Here is a 20,374-nt window from a genome sequence, read left to right as displayed (position 1 = left end):
ACCTCATAGTAGCTATGCAGTTGATACTCTATAAGCGAAGGTTACAATAATAAGTGATCAATCCTATTTATTTTATTTTTCAGATTGGTCGGACACTCTTGTCTATTGCTGCAGAGATTGGCAGTGCTGAGTTTATAAAGTGTTTCCTTAATGTTGATGATGTTGATTTGGATCATCAAACGAAAGATAACATGTCTCCGCTTATGTTAGCAGCTAAAAATGGCCATCATCTGATTGTACAGAGCCTTTTGATTTCAGGAGCGGACATACTAGTTGAAGATGAGGTATTCTGAAAAATTTTTTTATACTCTCTCTCTCTCTCACAAAGCTTTTTTCAGTTATTTGTTGAGCAGTTGTTATGCAATTAGAGAAATAATGGATGAATTTCTTGTGGTAATTAGTTCAGTCCCCCCCCCCTCTCCCCCCCGATAAATCATTCAACCATAACACTTCACTCATAGTTAGTAAAACTGGGGGCAGATGACAGCACTACACATAACAAGCATTACACAAAAACAAACTTTACGTCAGGTTGCATTACACGTACACGCACATTCCCGCATGTACCGATTCGTTGGGGGGGGTGGTGCATGTGTGGTGTAGCAGTAGTAGGTAGGGGCTCGGGGATCCATGATGTTCTTAAGTCAGCCACCTCGTTGGGCAATTTGCCTGTTGTGGCGTTGTATTTGTATTTGTAAAATATATCTCAATCCTGGTATTTTGTCCCAAATTTGTATAACATATGAGCATCTCTGAAATTCTCTAATCATATTGCCTATACATAAAAAAAAACACAAGGTAAACACCTTGGTTAACAAAGATTTTTTAATGGTTTTTTTTTTTTTTTGCCTCAGCTAATGAACATCTTGCTTGATATGGATGCATCAGCTCTCATAAAATGACGCCATGAACTAAATTTTTGTGCCAATCACGAATGCAATGAGTAACTGTCACTAGAGCCAGATTAATTTATTTCTACCCTGGAATATATTTCCAGATCCCCTCCTCCTTTTTTCCTCTCTCTTTCTTTCAGAAATATTTTGAGCCATTATATGTGAAATGAATGATTAAGCTAAGAGAAAATGAATTAAAATATAAAAGCCTTAGACTTGGATGAATTGTTTCAGTGGATATGGTAACAATCTTAATACCAAACTGAATAATCTTGATGTTCTAGCAACTTATCTTTTCTATCTGCTGGTGCATGAGAGAAATGGGCTGACTGTATATCACACAAAACCTTCCAGTTTTTTTTTTTTTTTTCGCTATGGCTCACGAACCTGACTGCATAGTATGAGATAAAAAGATGTTCAGTTTTTCATTGTCCTTGAAATTCATCCAGTTGTGAAGTTTTTATCTTGGCCTTCGGTCAGTTTTTGTGTTTTTTTTCACAGTGCTTCTTGGTGTTATATAAAACTTCAAATTTTGGCCATACCTGGAATGAATTGAACAGTTTTCCATAGAAACCTATGGGAAATTGTGTTTCGGCCAACTGGCATCTTACATTCTGGTACCAAGTGTTCTATTGAGTATACAAAAGAGAGAAAGTTTGTCTCAAATACTAGTGAATCTAATGTGTCTAACAATTACTGTATTATGCAGGGTGGATACTATCGACTACCCAATAGTTACACATGTGATTCCTTGTGAAAAACTATTATAGAAAAGTGTTTTACATTTTAGGATTGAACAAATATTAAGGGAGTTATAACATTTTTAAATTTTGTGATAGGTCATTTATGTAGCAGTCCCACAAGAGTGGGCTGGGGAGTAGTCTTGGTAAGATAATTAAAGTCTATTATACTAATTAATTTTAATTAAGATAATTAAAGTTCATAAAAGTCTAAAGATAATAAAAGTCTTTGTTGAGAATAACTGCAAAAACCACAGCCGGCGTGAAGCAATCCCTACTTGTTCGGTTATTCACAAAGGAAGATGTTCGTTCTGCTGCCTTTGTATTGAAAGCCATAAAAATTGTTGCTTCCCCGAGGCCCAAGACAACCGCAAATCCTGAAAAAGACTTTTATTATCTTTAACTTTAATTATCGTGCCAAGGATCCCCTAGCCCACTCTTGTGGGACTGACGCATAATGCTCCAAACACCCAATGAAAAACATTTTCCCATTTTCCCCCCATGCAGAGGTTGAAACTGAACTGAAATATTCAACACTGTTAGAAGCCAAATTCAGTTATTCATTTTCATGATTGGCGCTTTTCCCTCTTTGTGTAGAGCTGACCAAGATGGCATGGGCAAATGTACAAATCTGTTGTTCGAAATGGTTATTTTATAACTTGATGGTTTTTCCCAGGAATCAAAGAAAAGCATGTGGATCTGTGCAAATTATATGAATGCTCGTATAGTTTATAAATTACATGAAAGTGAGATGAATTCTATATTTAATTTTTATAGTTGCTTATGCTTTTGTAGAATGGATCAACAGCATTGTGCTTGGCTATATGGCTTAACATACGCCAAACTATTGATGCTTTCTATGCTGAGATGAGTCCTGAATGCAGATTGTGCTATGTGAAGGTAAATAATGTGTTTCATAAAAATCTAATGTGAGTGACTTGAGTTAACAATAATTCATATACTTATTTTGGATGTACATGACATTTTTTTTTGTTTTTTTGTGGCAAATCATGCTTTCTATTACATGTCTCCCCCCCCTCCACCCAGGACTAGGTTTCTAGGTTTTTACAATGTTTACAGTTCCAATCACTGACCTCTATTTTAGAAAATTTTCCTATAGTACCAGAGCTAATCCCTATTTTTTATTAATTTCAGCTAACGCCTCGTTATTTGATTACTCATTGGTCTATACAGAATAGCAGGTAGGGATGGGGGGTTTCCCCAATGCTGGATAAAGGAAGATGCTGAGTTTATTGTTTTTTTCCTTCAAAATTTCAGATGGGGGTGCCAGAGTAAATTTTTGTTTCTTGTTGTGATCCTGTGGGAAATATGTTATGGTATGTATCCATCCTTTCTATACCCTTTAAAATTTTTAATGTTTCCATTACATTGCCACGATTTTGTCTTTCTTCTGTCTAAGGGAAGCATGTTAAGCATCTTTAAGCTATTTAGCTGACAAGCCCCCCCCCCTTGTCAAAGGCAAAAAGATTTTTTTAATTGAAATTTTAGAAGAAAATACCTTTATATGTTGTTATAATCTATTTCTGTTAATATCAATGTTATTTGAAGGCTATGAACTCAAAATTTATCTTTAGTAAATTCATTGCAACCCACCCTCTAAGCCATATAATGATAAATCATATAAAAGCCCTTGTGGCCCATGGACCAAATATGGCGCTGGTGGTTATCTGATGCGGCCTGCCCCCCTCAAACTTAATTTTGTAAAAATGAGCTAAGCGGCACATTTACAGATAGTGTCCCATGGTACAATTCCAAAGCATTTAAGCAGTCCGTGGCACATTTTCAGATCACTTTAATGACCTGGGACACAGTTCCAGAACACTTAAGCTATCCGTAACACATCACATTTAGAGATCCCTTGAGTGACATATGTGACGTAGTTTTAGAGCATTTAAGTGCCCCCTAGTGTGGTTCTGCATCACTCAAGTTACTCGCAGCACATTCTCAGATTATTTAAGTGATCCATGCCATATAATTACGGATCCCTTAAGTGATACGTGGCACAGTTCAAGAGCACTTAAGCGGCCCGGACACATTTCTAGATCACTTGGATCCGCAAAACATTTAGAGATCACCAAAGTGGCTCTGTAAGGAATTTATCATTAGAGGGAATATTTGTTCAGGTGCCCACAAACTATCGAAGGGTTTTTCTCATTTTTGGCGCACCAAGTAAGATGGCATTAAAAGTATTTCATATTTTCATTAAGGGTGGTTGATGATGTAAGCATTATCCAACCCCCCCCCCCCCTTGTCATCAAAAGTCAGCAAATCAGAAACCCCCCCCCCCCATACTAATACTTGAATGACCCCTTACAAGAAAGGGATAGTACCAAAGGATGTTGAGAGGTGTCACTAGGTCGATACCCGGCTCATTCTTGTCAGAAACTTTCCTGACACAGGGGTACAACATAAATGACAACATGACCACAGCAAAAGATTGCAACTGCAGGGAGTCCTACATCGAGGGGGTTAGTGCACCAACCTCTCGGTGAGTATAAAAAACAAAAAAGGCTGCTGTTCAGAATCTGCAATAAATTGTAGGTCCTGGTCTAATTAGCCCTCTTGTGCAGAAAATGACCGTGGTGAGACAAAAATGATCAAAATGATCAAGAAAAGGGACCCAAGGTGTCGTCCTCAAAAAATTATGAAAAAATTAAAATAGTCATCTTGTACAGAAATACATAAAAACCCAAAAATTAGCAGCGGAGCCCAATTAATAAAGCTGTATAAAATTAATAAAAATGACAACAGTTGGCTGCTTATCGCCTCTCATGCTTTTTGGCAAAATCTATAAAAAAATTCTTTTCCCACTTTTCATCATGTATATAACTCTACTTTTTTTCTCTTTCTCACCCCCCCCCCCCACCTTTTCTTTTTTTCCCTCCAGCTTTTCTCTCCAGAAACTAGTTTTTTTTCTCTTTCTTTGTCTTGCTGTGCGTAATCATATGTTGTTTGAATGACATCGCTCTGAGACTAGAGTTTCAGGATTTTTTTAAATTCATTCTTGGCCTCTATTGACGTTCAAAATATTAATATTTAAAAAGAATTTTTGAGTGACAGATAATAATTCTGCCGTATTTTTTCATATTTCTGTGCATATTTAAATGAGTAGAATCAGTGGCATTTTTTTCAAAACTTTTTGAAAACGTTACCTTAGGACCATTTCCTTATTAGTCTGCACTCATGAGATGGATCACAGCATTTCTTAGGTGGAGATGAAATTTAGATTTTCACACACAACCATCGCAAGAGTGTACTATAAATATGGGGAATCCAGAAAAATATGATCTCTGACACAGGTATGGATGGGGGGGAAAAGACCCTAAAGGTACAGAACCATCTGTCGCTGACAAGAATCGTTTCATGAGATAGATATCAATATTGCCTCAAATTGCTACAGATTTCAGTGTTGGAGCACCCACAAGTGTCAGCATGCAAACTATATGATGGTTCCTCCTTGATACAGGCTTTCACAGTTGAAGGCCCATCCAACCAGTGTTTTGTGTTCTAATTTTTTTCTGGCTTCTCAGTCAATAAACCCGTACTGGTTAAAGACTGCCAAAGTACATTTGATTAATGAATTCTCAATCAAAAACAAAATCTAGTTCATGTTTTGATCATTAAAAATATTCAAATTTCAAATCCCAGAAGGAAGCTTCAAAAGTTAGTGAACTTTAACACAATGATGTTTCAAGCTTAAATAAATGTTTTATAGTTTTGTGGGATCAAAATTTAGCTCAGAATTGTTTGAAAATTTTTTGGGTATGGCTTATTTTCTGAAAGGTGTGCAATGCAAGTTTATTTAGCATTCGTTCCCTTTTAACACACAATGCATTTCATATTTTCAAGATTATATCTTTATCTTTGACAGAATCGTGTTGAACTCCTCGCTCAACCTCGAAAATCATGCTCTGATGTGACTGGCTTTTATAAGAACATACTCGTACCAGTTTTATTGGATGTTAGATTGAACATGAAAAATGGATTGTATTTTCTTCGCTGTTGTGAAATCTTTACCTATCTTGTGAAGTTCACTCACAGTGTATATGCCAGAGACATGATTAAATCGATCTGCTCCCTTTTCATCGTGCTATTGTACAATAGAAAGGATGCAGAACCTGTAGTGCAAGAATGTGTAGATGATTTTGTTGAATCGGATGGTCCTTTCTTGATGATGAAGATATTAAACAACCAGCATTTAGAATGTGATAGCTCCAGCCAAGAGATGGCTTTCCTCGTTGTGCAAACAGTTTGTGAAACACAGTCGGGCCGATTGTGGTTGAAAAATAACTTTACTTTTGTGAAACCCTTCATGTGTGGGTTCAATCTTTGGATCACAAAACTTGATGCCTTCTTTGAAGAGTGGAAAGTTAGTTTCTGTAAAGTGTTTGATAACCTGAACTGGGTGATGGAACTTATTGTGCAGAAATGTTTAGTAGAGACTTTTCACAGAAGGGGAACAGACTCTGAAGAGAAATATCCTCTTGGAAGTAGGTACAAGAAGTTTCATGGTGAAGAAGTCCCCATCGTTGAGCATCAGGGTGATCAGGATATTGTCCAAACTGATTTTAATGTACATCAAATGACTTCAACACCTAAAAAAACAGATTATGCTCATATCCAAGATGTTGCTGATGATGATTCAAGTGAAATTTCATCAGAGAAAAAACCTTTTGATGCAGTTGTGATGCCTGTCAAAAGTTTGTATGTTCCTGAACACACTAAAAAAGAAGAGTCTAATTGTCCAATTCTAATGGGATATGCAGATGCTCTCAAGAGAAACCTTGATCTGGTGAAGCGAAGGAATGAAATCAAGCAAAGTACCATTAAACTGAGGCCACTGCAAATGAAGAGGAAGACTACACACTTACCAAATCACAACAAACCTTGGGTAAGCAGTTTTCATTTCACAAATACTTTCTATTCAAAAATGTTCATGCTTGAAATGAGCCATTGTGATGTGCTATTTATATTTATTAATACAAATACAAGGCCGCAACAGGCAAAATGCCCAATGAGGTGGCGGAGAAAAGATGCCCATCACAAATATGGATGCAACACTGCCTCAAATTGCTGCAGATTTCAGTGTTGGAGCATCACAACACCCCTACGTCGCCATAGTGGTGGTCGGCTGAAGTTGGTTTCCTGTGGTTCCCAACTTCGAGGCACAAATGCGAGCCGATCTCCCCATTAAAAAGTCTCGCCACAGAGAGCAACAGGCCTACAACGATTAATTATTCAATCATTACTCTTCACTTGTATTTAGAAAAACTGGTGGCAGATGGCAGCACTACACATAACAAGCATTACACAGAAACAAACTTTACGTCAGGTTTCACTACACGTACACACACATTCCCGCATGTACCAATTCGTTAGAGGTTCCGCAGAGGAATATGAGCGAGATACATGTGTGGTTTAGTAGTAGTAGTGTTGGAGCATCTAGCATTGATGTTTGTATCAATCCTAATTGATGTTTGTGTCAGGGTTGTTTGGTTTAAACCACGTTGGTTTTAACCAAGTGGTTTTTTTTTAAATCGCAAAAAAATCACATTGGTTCATTATTAGCCAAAATGTTTTAATTCTTACCACATTTTCTATTCTTGGGGTACATTTTGATGGTATATCTTTAAATGGTGTAAGATGATGTAAATGTTTTTTGTTTTTTTTTCGAAAAATCTCATAAAAGTGGTCTGAATATAAATTTTTCTTCATATTAAGTACCTTAGTTGCTGAAAGTTATATTCGGTATCAAAATTTCTCATTTTTACTGCATTTTCTTACGTTGCACTACATTCTGAGGCTCTATCTTAAGTAAATTCATGAATGAGGATTGCATCAGACATATTTGATAGTGGTGTATTATTGGCACACCACAGGCTTTTTTTTCTTCACAAAGAAGCAGCAACAGTAGTGACTTCACTGTCATGCTAAGGGCAGGTGGTCTTATAATCCAAAAGACACCAGCTGCTCCTAAAGGACAAGGACCAGTGTACTAGTGGTTACATTACCTTGCAGAAATTTTCATTTTCTTTCCATAGGAAGCAGCACATCTCGCACTGTATATCGCCAACAGGCTTAATATTGAATTATTATTTTCAACATTACCAAAAATTACCCCCAGTTAATCAAGGTTCTACTGTACAGTTGTAAAAGCCTGAAATTGGCAGTTCGTGAAGTGGCTTATGATCCCTATCCAAATAATTTTCAGTTAGAAATTCCTTGGAATATGAACTGGGTCACCATTTGATTATGATGTACGATAGTAAGTGATTTATGAAAAATAATCAGCTATATACAGGGTGATTATAATTAAAGGTCTGATTCCAAAACACGAATAAGAACTGCTGGTCGGTATGGCTTGAAAATTTGCATTTATCCATTGCATGAAGCAATGGAATTTTCTTTTGGCGAAAGAAAAAATACTTTAAAATGTACAAATAGATGATGCTGTATTTGGCCAATGGTATAATCTATTTTGCGCAATCATATCATTTTGGCCCTTCAACAGCATCAGTGTATGAATAGTAGGTCTGGACAAATCCCAGATGCCAGGGTGACTAGAAAATCAGTTTTGGCACCTAAAATTTTATATGCATCATTGCTAAAATGAAGTGTAAGTACGAGACAATTTTTTTGATTTCATAATAATGTGTCTTCTGACATGAGAATAGGTCATAAAGTCCCAGGAAAAAAGAACAAAAACACATTACTCAGGATTGTTTTTCTTGAGGAAAAACATGCATTGCTCGTAACGAATTTGGCTGACACCTAAATTTTTTTTTTGATTTAACCAGCCCTGGTTGATAGCACAACTTTTATCAAGATACACATTGCAACACCAGCGAAGCAGCTGCTGAAGAACCATTTTGACAATAACAACATGATGCAACACCTGGCTGCCATGTTCACCTGAACACAATGTGAATACGCTACTATAACCCTTGCAACTTTTGTCTTTGGGGATACCCCAAAATGTCATGTGCAGTGGTCAGATTGCAAACTTTAGTGAATTGAAAGCACATCCACACATCATTACCATATAATACTATGATCCGTAGTTGAACAAGCATTTTTGCACTTCCACCTCACAGCCAGAACACGGTGGACAACATATTTAACATTTCTTGTGCAAGTTGCAGTTGTTTGTTTAAATGACTTCATTTTTGTGGTGTTTCATGAATTATGAAATCATGTCATGCTAACTGCATTATCATTTTGCCTTGACTGGCTATTATATCCATTCTGCAAGCAAATTTCCCATGTGCTGGATGAAGTACAGCGTCATCTATTTTACATTTTTAAGTATTTTTCCCCCTTTGCCTTACAAAATTCTATTGCCTCAGGAACTTTCATGTAAATTTTCAAGTCATTCTGAAAAGTGGTTTTTATTTTACAGTATTTTGAAATCAGAGCTTTACTTATGATCCTCCTGCATATTGTAAATCATTGATAATTTAATTGCATTAATCATATTATCAATGATTCATTAAACAAATTATATTTTCCTAGTTTTTATCATAGTTTTTGTAAAACAGAGTCCTAATTAAGCATATTGAAAGAGTAACTAGGGGGTAAACGTCTTTATTATATAGTTAATAATAACATTAAAAGGATTCTCAAACACAAAATATTTCCTTGACTTAAGCGATAAAATAACTAAATTGCAAAAGTTGGCTTTTATTGAAATGTAAGAAATATTTATGGATTAATTAATAGGGAATTGTGTTAATTACATTAATAAACATTTTATTTTAATTAATTATTATAAGTTTGAATGATTTTGTTCTTGTATTTTTTGTGCATGTACAGATTAAATTATGTTGATTTTTACATCTAATTTATTCAAGAAGGGCAATTTTTCATTCAATATGTTGTACAATTGAATGAAATATAATTGAATTTCATTCAATGTTGGGCATATGTTTGGGCTGAACACAACTGATTTCAAAAACTGGGAAAACAAATCCTAAAACATTTATGGAACAAAATTGAACTAAACCTTAATTCATTCCCAGAACACTCCACCATTGAAAATGTTTCTAATGACGCACATAGACCATGTAAAAAAATTACATTTTGTACCTTTTCTGAAGTAATTTTTTGCAACTTAAATGGATTCTAGAATGATGTGTGATAACATTTTGAAAGGTGCTAATGCCTTTGATTTTCCAGGAAGTCTTCTGATTTTTTAGCCTTATTGAAATGTTCCGATCAGAAACTATATCTTCTGATTTTTGCATATCTCCATAGAAAAGTCTTGAAATTGTGTTTTGCAAAAGTGAAAAATACCTAAGTCGTTGCAGTCTTAGCCTGGCCATGTTTCTACTAGAAAAATACTGAAAATATTGAGATTGCAAATATGGGAAGTCATCAAATATGATGCTAAAAGTGAGCAAAATTGCCAATTGTTGCTAAAATCGCTAAAAAAATTTCCAATAGCAGGAACTGAAGCTGTATTAAAAATCAGTACACATTGGATAAAATGAATTACACTGGGGGAAAAACTTGACTTCACAAATATATGCGAGACAACATTATTCCCATTTAATTGGGACATATCATAATTATCATGACAATTTATCATTTTGCAAAATAATTTTAATCCTTGACAAAAAGTGGAAGAAGAAAAATTCAAGTAGGCTTTGCCAAAAAATGAAAGATATTTATAAAAAAAGTTGACCAGCCAAAATTACGGGAAAATATGGCGATGTTCTGAGAAACAGATCATATGCAGGACTGAAACTAATTACTTTGTCATCTGGGGCAAGCACTCATTTTGGCACTCCGTGTAATGTAGAAGGATCTGTTGAAGTAGGGTTCTCAAATTGTGCATCGTGACACCTTGGTGCACCTCCAACCTTTGTCATGGGCTCTGCAGATGGAAAAAGTTTGAGAACCTCCTCCCTGTGTTAAAGGGTGAATTCTGTGCTCCCTCTAATCCAGCTTCCAGAGCACCAGACTCACTCGCTCTACCCCTAGTTACAACCCTGATCATATGTTCGCATATCTTCCCTCCTGCCACCCATTTTTCTTTATCACATTAGTTATTTAATACGTGGCAAACTCTACAGTCTGGGAATTGGCGCCTATGAATCTTTTTGTAATTGGCTGAAGTTTTCATAACTTTTATGAATTTTTCAAGTAGTTGATGATTGAGTTTCTTAATGAAAATGTTTTGTGTATATTTTCAGTCTTTTATGCAGAGGAAGAACTACTCCACAGCTAGGTCTTGGAATGGAATCTCTCAACTGGCCAAAATATCAAAATATGGAAAAACTGGCAAAATCCCACCAGTATCATGGAGGAATAACCCTGTTTGGAGAGGAGCAGCCTCTTGTCAAAATCGAAGGCAAAGATTAAGACACAGAGTTCCGTCTATATGCTCATCTTATAAGAGTGAAAATTTCTCTGCTCGTGGTGAATCTACTGTCTCCATATCGAATTCAGTGGCTACTTCAGAATTATCTGGTTCCTCTCTATCTCTTTCTACTTCGGTTATCACGACCGAAATGACCAGCTCGAATGCTCCTGGCTCGGAAACATCAGCTTCTAAAGAATCACTTACTGAAAGCTCTGATTTCTCAAGCGAGTCTGAAACAGAACAGACTCCATCTGAAGACATTCCTCATAGTGAAACACGTACAGATTCTCAGGAAAATAAAAATGACACAGAAACAAGAAGACAATGCTATTCACAGCAGGTTACCAAGTTAACAATTCCAACACCAAAAATAGTTATTGAACCTTTACAAACTTATAAATATTGTTACCCAAATACGTACATGAATTTTCCGAGAGATATGAGAAGTATCGAATTTCCATTTAAAGTAGTACACAGCTTTCCTCTGTGTGCTTCTGTCATTCCATTATATGTGCCACAGTATATTTTCCCTCCAGATATTCCTGCAGCTGTGTATTTTAGTGATCGAAGAAGTACTCAAGAAAGACTTGTGCCGTTTTTTCCATTGTCAAGTTATGATGGTAGACTAAATAACGTTTATGGAGACAGAAATGAATATATGAATATGTTGGTTCGTAAAAAGTTTCTGGGATCAGAGCCAAGAGCTAGACATAAAAGTAAATCTGCCCCTGCCTGTTCACCAGTGAGGAAGCCTTCACGACTTGTTTGTACACTTGGTGGACAACAAGACTATAAATTGTGTTCACAAATTGAGAGTACTCAAAACGAAGAATCCCTGACGGAACAAATAGGTGACACTCGCAAACCAATGATTTTTCAGTCAGTGAAGTACTCAAATATTTGTTCAGATTCATCCTCAGCCTGGAACATTTGCCATTCAGCAGCTGCAGCAGAAAGTATAACAGGCTTGTCTAAACTTTGTAGACCAGTTCACCTGGCTCTGGCAGCTGTTACAGCTGCTGCAGCAGATCCTGTGCTTTTCCAATATATCTTCATGTCACAAAGTTCTCGGATTGGCACTCCCCAAGAAGTTAAGTCGATGTTGCAACAAGAACTTGCTGCAGGAAATGGTAAATTAACACCAGAGTCAGAAACGAGTAGAATATTGGCTGAAAGTCTTCCTAATGTGTTCAACTGGTTCTTCATCAAAGTGGAAAAGAGCAGTCATTGGTACTTCTACTTATGTTCGTTATTGGCATCTCAAGAATCTCTTCATTGCCTGCCAACTGAAGTGGGATATCTATGCTATAGCTCTGCACCTCAGCATACACAAATGAAAGGGTATGTTATATAGGCTATAAATATAAAATACAGTCTGAATCACACTCATAGTGAACGTGGATATTATGAATTTTCACTCATAACGAAGTTTTCCCATTACCTGTGAATTTTGCATTGTTTATCAAACTGGTACAGATATAAGGAATATTTAGCTGTTTTTCTGACTTCGTTATAGGTGGCTCCATCTGTATTAACCATTTTTTTAAAAATTAATTTTCCTTGAAACTGAAACTGAAAGACGTATAAATCCAGCAAGTGAGCAAAAAAATGTTCAAGTGTTTTTCATTTCTCTTAAATCAATTACTCATGATTTGAGATAAAATGTGATTAAAATTTTCATGAACATATTTAGCATATATAGCATGCACTGATGTATAACTGGCATTTGTGGGTTTGCAGTTGCAACTCTTTCAAATGGAAATGAGGTTTATAGATGTGTAAAAATGAAATTGAATATTGGTAAAACTATAACATTCCCGCAAACCTGTTCCTAAAGATTCGTTCACCTGTTCCAAAAAACGAGTCAATAAGGGCTTCACAAATCCCAGATGCCAGGTCACCATGGTGACTAAAAAATTGCATTAGCGCCTGAAATTTTTTATGCCTGCTAAGTTGGAGTCTGAGGACAATGCAAAAATTTTGGACTTGTGTAACTGTTTTTAGCAACACTGGAACACACACACGACAACTTCAAAGCCAAAAAAAATTATTTTGACAGTAGTTTAAAAAATAAAAATTTGGCTGGCATCTATTTTTTTTATTTGTCAATTCCTGGGATGAATATTAAATAGAATTTTTGGTTCAAAATATTTTTAGTTCTTTTCAGGAATGAAAATATATTGATGTTATGTGATTAAAAATTGTAATCTTCTATTATAACCATATCACACATTTTTGACACAAAATTGGTGCATTTTTTTGTTTTTATCTGCATGCCTTGTTTAAAAAAATAACAAATTTCACTGAAAAAATATTTAACACTAAATAGGAGACATGAATTTGAAGAAAATTTGCCAATACGAAAATTATGCCAAATGATATAGTTATAACGAAAGAGTACCTTAACCCTTAAATGTATGATTTTTTTTCCCAAGCTGATGATTTTTTCATTGTTACTAACACATATAGAAAGCCGGAAAAATCCTTAAAAAAATCTATTGTGAATTGTATTGCTTATACAGGGTCGGAAACAGGATATACAGAGCATTAACAATCCCACGAAAAATAAATATTGAAGTAATATTAATTTCTAAATGCAGTGTACACTCATTATAATGATCCCCTTCATCCCACGGAAAAGACATTATATTGGGAGGTTGTTAATTGAACGTTTTAAAAAATCATAAAGTTTAGCTTCATCGGAAAATTGTATGTTACATTGATGGGATTTAAAAAAAATTCTTTCATTCTGTTACAATATTGCAATAGAAATGTGTAAAAAAACGCAGTTTAAATACATAGTGCAGTATGCTACAGTATGTATTTTCTACTTATGAAAATACTATGTTATGTCCAAAACCTATATTTATTTTTTACTACATGCAGCAAAATAAGTTCACTTGCATTTATATTCTCCCATAGAGAAATCAAGTATAACTGTGCAATAACATCAATCACATGGGAAGTGGAAGTGAGCCACCATGAGAAAATAAAAGAGAATGGCAAGCAAAGTTTCCAATAATGTTGCTAGTTAACTATTGGGTTTTCCTTCTCTTTAAACCATCTATGTTTCCATACCCTTTCTTCTCCGAACATTAAAAAAAAGGTCAAGAAATTTTTAAAACTGCTTTTTTTGAGTGTATATGTAAGAAATAAGCTGATTTTATTTCTTTAAGAGATAAAAACAGCAGAATAACAATATTTATTTTTTTACAGCTATATTTGTTTTCGTAACAGAGTGCACAAAATGCATGATTTTCAGTCATGAACCCCAAAAAATAAAATATTATTACAAAATAAAAGTGAAAAATATTTATGAAATATTAAACTTCAAGTCACTGGCTATAATTTAAGATCAATTTTATTTTCAAAATTCAACTCTGAATTTTTCATTTCAAAAATGTAGAATGTACACTTTTTTGGGAAATGACCCATATACCTACTTTTTGTGATTCAAACCATAGTAAGAAAAATTTGGGTTTCAAATTCCAAGGTAAAGAAAAAATTCCTGACAAAACATTTAAAAAAATTACCAAAACCACAGCCAAATATGCTCTGCAACAAACAAGGAGTTGTCATTAATCCAGACATCTAGCTGCAAATGCAAAATACAAAATGAAAAGAATATGATTGCACATTGTGTGTTAAAGGATAATTTTTACACATATGCAAAGTTGTACATTTAAGGGTTAAAACTGACATTTACTTTAGATGTCCTGCAGGTTATGCACAGGAACATATAGTCCTCCGACCACAAGATGAATTTTCGCTGCGTCACGTCGGATGATTTTATTCAATTTTTTTTTTTTGGTAAAAGGATTGCACATCGAGAAAAGTTCATCAGTGACTGAGCTTTCACAATTGGCATGTCCTTCTAGGCTAAAATAGAATCGTTTGACGTGACATGACGTGCCGTAGCCAAATCTCATCTCGTGGTAGGAGGACTATACAGTGTGTGGATCCTTAAGATTGATTTTGTCTCTGATAATAGAGGGCATAAAATGAATGCCTAGTTGGTTTGTGGCAACTCTTGCTCTGTTTCTTGCATATAATTTTCTTTGATAGGGGTTCAGGGTTATGGAATGCTAATATTTTAGTAGCTGAAAGTCAGCTTTGTTTCATTGCAAAAATTTAAATTGGGCACATATTCTTAGTTTGTTTTTGTGGTTATTTTTTGAAGAGAAAAAAAATTTGAGAATCACTATCTTACAAAATTTAGTCATTTCAGATCTTTCAGCCTTAAAAATAAATTACCTCACAACTGAGGAGCTTGCTACTTTTTTTTGTTTGTTTAAATTTCTGTAGCATTTGTATTTTTGAATCAAATTCCAATATACAGGGTCATGGGTTTTTAAATCCTGTCATTTTTCTTCTTGTTTTTTTTTTCATCCTATCTACAGGTGTTTCAAGATGAATGTAGGAATTCTTAATTATGGCCTACCTACTGTTCTGAAACATATACCTGCTGAAAAAACTTTAGAGCGTGAAATCACTTTTTTCATGGATCGAATCCAGGAGTCCACAGATGTTAATAATCATCTTGTTCTCATTTATGTAAGTACAATTAATTCTTTCTTTTTTTAAAGTAAAAGCAATAATACCCCCAAAGTTATGTGATTGGTGGGACCAATGATAACCACATAGGTCTGGGTATGATTTTTCATACAAATACATATATAATTAGTTGATTCAGACCAAAATTTAAGAAGAAAGCATCTTTTTTTTTTTCTTTTGTACTATGGGTGTTTCACTATCTGTACAAATGAAAATCATTTAATATAAATGCTTTGAATGTTTTGATAACACTTTTCGGTCTGAAAAATAATCCTCCGAGATGTGAAGGAGGGTGTGTCTGGTCTTCAAAGGTCTGAAAAATAAGTTGTTTGTGTTTAGAGGCAAGAAAAAAATTTTCACCCACGGGTCAAAATCGATAAGCACAAAGTTCCAGATCAGATACATCACCAATAATGAGCTTCACATTGAATGATTTTTTTTTTGTGAGAGTGGCAATAGTGCACTTCATGCATGAAATTTCTATATTCTCTGCAAAAATAGCAAGTACCGCACACAAGCTTTGGGACTCCTTTTTTTTTAATCATCTCAAAGCTGTACTGTGGCTTCTGAAAAACATGAGTTTAATTTCATTAAATCAATATAGTTCACCACTGTGATTGAATAAAACAATTTTTAATTGTGGTGATCACTTGATAATCTCTACTACCATCTCAGCAATGATCCTGTGATTATGTGCTGAGATAGTAGACATGTGAATATTTTCACAGAAAATAGTATAACTCCGAAATCATGCATGTCAAGATAATGTAAATTGAGGCATTACTGTATCCTCATGTTAATTGCTTTGAATTTTAATCAGTGTATTTAGCCTATAGAATATTGCATTCAGTGCCCCCCCCCCCCCCCCCCATCAATATAGTTAATTCCTGATATTTTCCTTTACTGCAGAATGCTGAAAATTTTTAATTAGTAAAATCTTTATTTGCAGAAATCTGAAAATTATTTAAGTTTTTTTAAGCTGCGACCCTTTAAGCATGATTGATGTATTTAAAATTTTCAACAGGATGGATAGGAGGAAATATGGGTTATTAATACACCATCAATCGACTGTTTCGACAAGGGTATACCAGTATAGATTGGTAAGAGAAAACTTCAGGTTGTAGTGTTGAGGGAATTTTTCTCTAATCGGGTTGTGAATAAATGGAATAGCATATCTCTGGGGGATCATGAATTCCAACGCAATTGACACATTTAAAAAGAAATATGAAAAGCATATTGGAATAAATCGAGAAGCTATCTGTACTTAGATATAACAACCATAACTTTTTATGGGCAGTGTTTTTTATTTTACCATAATCATTAGTTTGTATTAGTTTTCTTTCTCATAATTGCTCTTATTTTGAGTTGTATTTTAGTTATATTTGACATCATATTTTTTATACCTTGTTGGGCTTTTTAGCTGTTGTATCATTTGGTATTGACGAGATATCTCACCTCCTTAAAAGCTTTTAATTTTAGCATTGACAAGCCAAGATTTTCGTGAAGTTTATTTCTCAATAGGACAATTTTTCCTATACCCCATAGTTGGCACCTGCTGAAAATTGGAAGAAAATCCACTTTGATTTAAAAAGATATGACATTTTACAGGGGGTTTGGTGATTTCTACTATGCCACTGTAGGGGTGGGTGATATATTAGTGAAATTTTAATCAAATGTGCTTTTGTTTATTTTGTGTGAATGGTAAGAGATAGTAGTCAGAATTAGCTAGTTTCCTGGGCAATAGTCCTAGGGTCTGATATTATAAATAGATGACTAGTGCATAGAGGACTGGTTGAATTATATTGTGTGTAATATGTGTGAGATATGCTGTTTTCTGATATCATTCTTCGATTATTGATTTTAATATTCTAATTGGACAGGGCATGATTCCATCAGCCCCTGGTGGGGAAAAGTTAGTTCTGTCTGAGCTCTGTGAATTCACTTTGACTCAATATCTATTGAATATGGCATCATTGAAAAATACTGCTCACTCTGAAATGACTGATGGGAAGATTCTCGTGCACCAGTTTATTGAAGCCATGAAGTTCTTGCACAAATTGGATAAGAATTTCGTCCATGGTCATTTGAAGGTATGTATAGTGATGTTTTTAATGTGTCTTTTATGTCAGTTCTTATTGCAAACCTTTTATCTAGAGCAGGTCTTGACAAATTGCAAAAAAATCTAGGTGCCAGAAAAGGTTTTTAGGAGCCAAACATTCTTTTTGCTAGATGTGCAAGTCCAAAATAATGGGTTTTTTTAAACTCTCCCAGGACATGGTGACTGCTTTCCATGTTGATGGATATGCTGGTATAGATTTGAATTTTTTGTTGTTGTTGTTGTTTTGTTTTGTCTGTTTGAACAGCACAATTCAGTACACATAGAAAGTCCTGATCCTGAGAACATGTCCATTTGACCCCTCAACTAGTAAATTTTAATGAATTTTTTTTATTTCTAGATTAAATTGTGAGTCTTCGATGCATGACCCATGTGTCATTCATGGGCCCTTTGCATACTTTGTTCTAAACTGCCAGCCATTTTTTAAAATTAACATTTATATACCTTTATGGTGATTCCATGTAGCTATACAACACATGGATGTCCATGGGCCTCCGCTAGAAAATCTCACTGTACCTCATGCTGTGTGAAGATTACAGACCCATGGTTTAGATTCCAGCAAAAAAAGTCATTGAAAGTGTGATCTAGGTTTACATATAAAGAATAGTGGAAGAGATGATGCAAATTACGTAACTTCTCATAACCCTTCCTGACCAGACCCTACATGTACAAATGTGTGGGTTGCTTTTTTTCACTGTAGAATTTTTTTTACACCTCAGGGAGTTAAGCCCTAGCTTAAAGGATTGTGAAAGTTTTGAGTTAGAAATATGACAAATATGAACTTTGGGGGTACTCATCAGAGGGCAGCACTTAGAGTTGAACTTTCAAGCTTTAAGCTCAAACTTTCAAGCATTACACACCAATTTTGATCTAATACAGAGGCTCTTCGTGATAGACATGCAGATTTTCGGTGCACCAAATTCTGACATTTGATCTGATCTGGAGCTTTCATCTCCAAAGCAACGCTAATACAACAGGGTTAAACTCCAATTTCTTCAGTTTTTTTAGTTTCCCTTTTAGTTGAAGCATTCCATGCTGGCTCCGTAGAGATGGACGCCCACTTTGTCTTGCAGTCTTTAACATTTCCAGTTTCTCGAAAATGGAACATCAGTTGGAAAAATGTTGTCTTGTTGGGCACAGAAACATTTTTTAATTCACTTTTGAATGCCTCAATAACGGCTTCAAACGAATGAGTTGAAAAATAAAAAAAAATTGTTCAATCATAAAAATTATTTTCTTCTGACAAAAAACCATCTTGATCATATAACAAAAAGAGCCACTGAGAGTATCAGTATGAGTAAAATATAAAAAAAATGACGATCCTTGAACAGTATAGTGCTGTTGCCTATGAAAAATCTTTACATTTACAATCAGTAGAATTTGAGAAATTAATTTTTTTATAATGGGTTTCATGACTTTATAGACTTTATTTTTATAGTACAGGTCACCCTGTACTATAAAAATTCTTTTATAAAACTTTTATGGTGTGCTGCCAAAATAAGTATTGTTAGACCTTATATGCATGTCTTCCAAGTAGACTGGACTGGGATGAAATATCTTGTATGTGCTATGATGAAGGTTGATCTCATTTGAGGTAATACAGTCTATGCTTGTTATAATGACCATTCCATTATAATGACCAATATGATAAGTCTCTTATGCAGAGCTGAACAAATCGCAGGTCACCATTGCGACTAAAGAATTAATATTGGTGACTAAACTTTCTTTGGAAGAGTAAATCAACTTTGCCCAAGAATATTAAGGTCACCAATGAATAAGGAAAACAAAGCCTGAAATTTAGTAACTACACAAAAGAAAGTTTATTAAAAAGTCGCCAACAAATAAGGCAGCTTCATTCTGACCATGACGTTTGAAATGAACAGACATACTTTTCCCCCGCTGAATAACAAAGAGTTTATAATGAATAACCATATTTGTTATTCAACCCAAGTAGGATCCTTGGTCAGCATATAATTAGTAGTTAAATATTTTTTCCTCTGAAGACGACACCTATTGTTTCTCGAAATGCATTAGGAGTTTTGTATTTTTCATGTATTTGCCTTATTCGTTGGTGGCTTCATAATAAACTTTCTTTTACGTAGTTACTAAATTGCAAGCTGAGAGCAGCACAAACAGTTTGGAATTTATAGCAGCATATCTGCCAACATAAAAGAGGGTCACTATGTCCTGAAAAAGTCAAAAGAAGGACTTTTATTTTGGACCTTTTCCTCCAGGTAAAAAAATTTTTGACGCCTACAAATTTTTTCTGACGCGTACATTTTTTGTGAGTTGTCCAGCCTTGCCCTAATGTTTTTTAATGTTGCCTAATGTTATTTTTCATACAGTATAATGATCTGCAAAGACCATTCAATGCAATTGCAATGTCTAGGCTCATATTTTCCCTTCCTATTTTTGCTAAGAAATGAACAAATCTGTCAGTGTGTTTGACCTTGACATTAAAGAGTTCAGTACATAAGTGCTTGCTTGCAATCAATTATTATAATTTTGCTATCATTATCTAACCTAATGTGTTCTCATTGCAACTCTGCTTACATTGTTACAGAGTGAATAATATTATTCTACTCAAGTATAGCATATGTCTTGAGAAGCTTATTTTCTTTCAAACTTTCGATACCAAGACATCTCAATATAACATCTACAGGGGTCCCACTTGGTTCTACTTTTC

At 34.8% G+C, this 20,374-nt stretch overlaps 1 protein-coding gene across 1 annotated transcript in view; it reads left to right on the top strand.

Annotated features, from left to right (window-relative positions):
• Window positions 1–19,916, top strand: part of LOC149069193 (uncharacterized) — a 29,335-nt gene extending 9,419 nt beyond the window's left edge. The window contains exons 5-11 of the mRNA XM_089250356.1: window positions 84–284; window positions 2,429–2,533; window positions 5,526–6,545; window positions 10,849–12,359; window positions 15,419–15,572; window positions 17,453–17,662; window positions 19,791–19,916. Coding sequence (XP_089106482.1) covers window positions 84–284; window positions 2,429–2,533; window positions 5,526–6,545; window positions 10,849–12,359; window positions 15,419–15,572; window positions 17,453–17,662; window positions 19,791–19,838 — 3,249 coding nt within the window. The 3' untranslated portion in view covers window positions 19,839–19,916. The remainder of the gene's footprint in view (window positions 1–83; window positions 285–2,428; window positions 2,534–5,525; window positions 6,546–10,848; window positions 12,360–15,418; window positions 15,573–17,452; window positions 17,663–19,790) is intronic.
• The last annotated feature ends 458 nt before the right edge of the window (window positions 19,917–20,374 follow it).

This window comes from Pholcus phalangioides, unplaced genomic scaffold (genome assembly GCF_987345545.1).
Source record: "Pholcus phalangioides strain wild (caught in Gottingen) unplaced genomic scaffold, Ppha-v1.0 ptg000024l_1, whole genome shotgun sequence".
In the NCBI taxonomy this organism is placed as follows: domain Eukaryota; kingdom Metazoa; phylum Arthropoda; class Arachnida; order Araneae; family Pholcidae; genus Pholcus; species Pholcus phalangioides.
This window is presented reverse-complemented; position numbering and strand designations above follow the sequence as displayed.